The 5,913-nt window shown below is 30.8% G+C and overlaps 1 protein-coding gene across 1 annotated transcript; it reads left to right on the forward strand.

Moving 5' to 3' along the window:
• Window positions 1–3,930: 3,930 nt before the first annotated feature.
• LOC113561267 lies at window positions 3,931–5,343 on the forward strand. Its single transcript, XM_026967588.2, has one exon. The coding sequence runs from the start codon at window positions 4,032–4,034 to the stop codon at window positions 4,623–4,625; it is 594 nt and encodes a 197-aa protein (XP_026823389.1). The 5' UTR covers window positions 3,931–4,031; the 3' UTR covers window positions 4,626–5,343.
• The last annotated feature ends 570 nt before the right edge of the window (window positions 5,344–5,913 follow it).

Raw genomic sequence — 5,913 nt, forward strand, 5'->3', positions numbered from 1 at the left:
TCACATAAAATCTATCACCAATAAATAAGTGATTCCATGTTAATCAGCCATCCTGTTAATTTCCCTGCAGCTATCCTAAGCCAAGTCAGTGAGCGGTGGTAAAATGATTTTGTCATAGATATGGCTGATTTTTTTAAAATGCTCTATTTATCATTAAAAATATAACTTATAGTTATACCTAATATCCATTTTTTAAATTATGGTAAATACAAACTTTATTTACGAAATTATAAACGTATTAAGAGGATCCACATGAGTTGTCACAGGTCATTGATGATATTGTAGTATTGAACATTCTCGATCATCGAACGGGGTAATTCCCGTATATTTAATACACAACTAAATACCAATAATAAATAATAATAATAGTCTAGTTCTTATAGATATGAGACATGACTACATGAGTCGATAAAAAATAGATAATAATAAACCATACACATTACACAGTGTATTAGAATATAATATAGTAAAAAAAATGATAAATATTATATACCAGTGGTTCCCAACCTCTTCTATCCTACACCTCATTTCTAGATTTTAAAAAGTCTCGTGCCCCCTCTTATAAATTACAAAAAATGATCACCTTTTTTATTCATTTTTGATTTTTTCCCTACATGGTAAAATAAAAATAATTTAATAAATAAAATTATATTTCGTAATGATTGCTTGCGCCTCCCCAGCAATGTTTCCACGCCTCTACCCCAGGCTGGGAAACACTATGCATACATGCATATATCATAATATACATTTATAAATAAATATTTAAAAAAAGTTCATGGGGGTCTTTTCTATTCTCCTTCATTATCCCTCCCATTGTTTGACCACCACTGAGCTCATACTATAATTATTATTATTGTGCACCAATATAGTGCTATTTATTTTATCTCTATATAATACAAAGAATTCATTAGTATTATTAAAAATAAAAATAAAATAAAATATTCATTAGTCATAACATAATATGAATAATATTGCATGCTAAAAAAATATTAAAAAGTTTAGGGTAATATATAATAAATTATACTTAGAAGTTAAGTGCATAATCGTAATCTAGAAGCCAGGAGGTTAAAAAGAAATTTCTCCATTATATAGTTTGGGGAGAAAATATCGCCCCTCCCCACATCTTGTGCTTGATAAATATTTTGTATAATGTATTAATTAATACTTATTTTCATACACTTAATGACTCATTTTTATAATAAATTGTCATCATACTACATACTAAAAACTAAAAATCACATAACCCACACTTTAAGAGGACCAAGGAACATTAATTATTTAAACAATTCCTTAGTAATATTTTTACTTGTACTACAGTAGAGTTAATAAGCTAATTATGATGTATAATTTTGTATTTTAATTATTACTTTAAGTAGATTTGAACATTTATCTAAACCAAACCAATCAACTCAAGTATGTATATGATCTAATGATCTATTTCTAAGAATACAATTTAGATAAATTTAAAAATTACAATTAAGGAAAAAATAGTAATAGTAATTATAATAATTAATAATTATGGGCACTGCAACTAATTAATAAATGTATAGCTGTATTGATTTCATAAAGTTCCTATTACCTATCCTGGTATGAACTGAGATATATATATATTAACACTAATTAAATGATTTGAAAAATAAAGACAATTTTACAGATAATATTAATCATGATTACAACAATATTGTTAATTAATATAGATATTAATTAAAATTATTTATCTACATTATAGGTATTTAGTATTTAAATACTTCATAATGAAAATTTTAGATTCAATAAAATAATTAATAGGTAAATGGTTATAAAAGTATATAACAATATATAATTTTTAAAACACGACAAAATTCTTATTTACTATTCCAAATAATGTTCAATCAGCGGAAAAAATTACCATTACTCATCAATTATGATTAATTTTGCTGATTTAGATTATGGACGAAACAAGTTTGCATATTAACCAACTCAATGTTGTTTTTTATTTATTTTTTTATCGTGTTTAAAAGGTAATTTTCGATTTTCTCATCAGTTTATTAACTTTTATCTATAAATGTAGCCGTGTTAGGAAAAACTACAAAAAAACGATGACTTTTTATTTTTAACCTAATTGGGTTTGCCATTTTTATTTCAGTGAATATAATTGTTATTAAATGTTATAGCAATTAAAAATAAAATTAAACAAATTTCTGTAAAGAGTTTAAGAGTTGCGAATAGAGGTTGACGAGTGGAGCTCCGAGTGGAGCCATATACCTATTGGCCAATCCTAATTATCTATCTACAAAATAATGTATATCATGAGTCAGGACATCGCATGTAAGAATTATCTAAATATTAAAATTAAAATGTAATAATCATTATAATATTATGAAATATAAATAATAAAACAAGTCCATTTTTTTCAACTTTTTATAATTTTTTTTCCAGATTCTGAGCTAATCGATAAATTGATTGATTTTATAATAATTTGTATTTTTTTGTGTGTCTGTGTACTTGATAAGGTCGATAAGTAGTCGATAAAATATTTCAATTTTCACTTTAAGGATGGTTTTAGATAACAAAGTAGATCTAATTCATACTTTAAAAATGTCAAAATTAAAAATTTACAGTACTATACTTATAATTGAAAAAACAAACAATAAAATAAAAGCAAGAATTTTCACGTAAATTCAATATTATTATTAAAATTGTTTTGTAACCATGATTACGAACATTTAGACGGTATTCGTTCAGAATCGTTTTTCATTGTATTCAATAGGATATATATCAATGTACTCAAATTTAACAAAATCCATTATAGTAATTTATTCAATAACGAATTCTACTCGACACCTAAATATAGCTAATGTACCTACTACCTATATAGTAGATCGGTACCAACTTGCCTACTTATTTTTATTATTATTATTATTATTATTGTTCTAATGTTGAATTGTTATTTGAATTATTACTTATAAAATATTAATTTTCATAATGATACCAAACTAATTTAGTGTAAACGATTATTTATTTTTTGCTTCATAATCTTTTAATACATACTGGTTCGATTAATTAGTATTTAGTACATTAGTTTGGTATAAAAATAATACTTAGCTCCACTTTTAGTTACATAAGCTTTTAAAACTTCAAATTAGCGGAATTGATGCACCTTTTTCTTTACTAAAAAAATGTTACGGCGTAATCGATGTATGTACAGTTAGCACAATAATATTTTGAAAATATTGAAGATTATCAACACTATTTTATTCTGTAGTGTTTTGCTCATTCAAAAGAATGATATTTTATCTTAGTTAAAGATATTAAAGCGTACATTTGGGGGGAGGTGCTTGGAGCATCCTTATATTTCATATTAGCACCCCCAAATTTATAATAGAATCATCGATTTTTACAACTTATGAATTATGATCTATATATAACTATGAACTTAAATTTAATACATTTAATCCAAATTGTGCCAATATTACCTTATCTGGAAAAAAAGAAGATGCAAATAAATTGTCATAAACAATACAGTGGTTAGTTATAGATGCTAAAAATATAGTAAACATAAGACTTTTAGACTTTATTATATTATTTATTATTTAGTATCAGTTGGTAGGCACTACGATATGCGACAACATTTTCATGCGTATCCGAGGAAGCGTCAACAAATAGTCGAAAAGATTATTTTTTAAACCGGTCCAGTCATCAACACGGGTCGAAAATAATGTTAATATAATCATACGCTAGCCGTCGTCATATGTTGCGGTGTGCCCTCATTATCATGACGACGACGAAGGCGGCGGCGGTATGCCGGTCAACGGTTTTGTGGGTCAATCGGCGACGGGCTGTGCGCATGGAATGCACCGCGCCTCCTCTCTACAACCCGGTAACCGATGCTCGCGAAAACCGGCCACAGCTCGCGGCGTCCGGACGAATCGACACGCTATTATAACGCTATAGTATCGCGGTCAAAAACGCCGTCGACGTCGCTGCCACAATCGCCACTGCCGCCTCCGTCGCCGCTGGTCAGTGTCTTTTAGGTAGCCGCAACGCATACGATGAACGCTTCGCGGTCGGTCGCGGGTTCGTTGGCGTCCGTTCTTGGGTTCGCGCTTATGCTCATCGCCGTGGCCGTGGCTGAGTCCGTTCCAGTCGCGCACGACAACGTAGCCGCACTGCAGACAACAAAGACCGCCGTGCCGGCCGAAGGTCGTGGACACTTCAAGAAGATGATGTTGAACCCGTACATGCTGATACCGCAGCTGATCGCACTGGGCTTCACGCCGATAGTTCTGGCCAACCTCAAAATGATGGTCATGTCAGCGCTAATGATCAACAACATGGCCCTGAACGCAGCCATTTTCATGACCATCCGCAACATGGTATTCGGCCCGCGGCCCAAGGTCAAGTACGTCAACCACGGTTATCACGAACACCAACATCATCATAATCATCGCCAAGAAGACGGCGATCGTCAGCACTACCACAATGAGAGACAGAGTGAGCAGCAGCCACCGTCACTGAAACGCCACACGCCGTCGGAAGGGACACAAAAGGGTACAGACCAACGCCGCAAGAGGACGGATACAGCCATCGCTGCTTCGTTGCGACGACCGGCGCCACCACCACCACTACTGAGGCACAGGGTTTAAAAAAAAAAACAATAACATTTTTTTTACGCGCCTTTTAATTTATATTATTCTGTAAACACCGACTAGTCCACTTAATCAATTAAGTTATTTAATTTGCATTTTTATTCGTACGGTCGAATCAAAGCCCCCAAGTCAACCTAGGTGTCATATAACATGTAAGTACTATGTACTAAAAGTCACAATAAGTACCAGATTCCAATGAAAATCGCTAAACATATAATTAATCAATAGCCAGTCCCTATTTTTGTGTGCATTAGCAAATGACAAATAGACAAAAGAAAGTTTATGTTTACTAGTTACAACCCTTAAAAGATGTTTGTCTACTGTCTAGTAGCAAAATTTAAAAAAAGATATGGACTAGCCAGTTATATTATATGGTCCCTTTTAAACATGATTTAATGACTCATTAAATTTAAATAAACCATAAAATGATTAAAGTTTTTTATACAATTCGTCTATTGTATAGGTATAATATTTACGTACGCAAATACATGACCAAGTATAAAGTGCCAAAATGGTATACCTACGTCCTACAATGTTCCGTGAAGATTCACTTGTAAAAAATGTTGAATGGACGTATTTAAACTTTACATTATCCTAAATTTGCTTCAGAAGTGTGTTCATGGTGGGAGGGGTATCATATCCCCGCTTTGAGTTATTTTTGTATATTTACTTCTCATAATTTATTATTAAAATAAAAATTCATGTTTTTATACTTTTTTCTATGTAATTTTTAATTGTTTATTTTAGTTAAGTTGATCTATAACAGGAAAATATATGAAAGCATATATTTACTGCCATCACTGAGTGATTTACGCCATGATATTACTAATAAATATTAAGTAATAATATACAAATTATTCTTACAGTTTTCACACGATTAATGACCTATTATTATAATTAACTAAAACGCAAGAGTATATATTATTTTTTGTTATAATGTGGTCTGGGAATAGTCTAAAATGTATTCCCCCTTTCAAAAAAGCTGAGCACGCAACTGGGCCACTGAGTTACTATATAAACAAAAAACATCCTCGTGACCCTGTGAGATACCCAGTAATCTATAGGCATGTTAAGATTTTATAGGTAAGGAAAATGCTTATATATTATTTCATATCATACTCTGTTCATCGTCATGTGAATACGCTGTTTTGCCCAAAAAAAGTGCCGTATGTTGAAATATTATGAAAATCGAGATATCTGATATTTTTAAATATTACCTATATATTGTCTACCTACCCAATATTTTTCAAAAAACGACACTTTTTTAAGATAAAACATAGAAAAA

Source organism: Rhopalosiphum maidis, chromosome 1, assembly GCF_003676215.2.
Source record: "Rhopalosiphum maidis isolate BTI-1 chromosome 1, ASM367621v3, whole genome shotgun sequence".
Classification (NCBI taxonomy): Eukaryota; Metazoa; Arthropoda; class Insecta; order Hemiptera; family Aphididae; genus Rhopalosiphum; species Rhopalosiphum maidis.

Coding starts and splice junctions, on each gene's coding strand:
- LOC113561267 (XM_026967588.2), top strand. CDS start 4,032: ATGAACGCTTCGCGGTCGGTCGCGGGTTCGTTGGCGTCCGTTCTTGGG.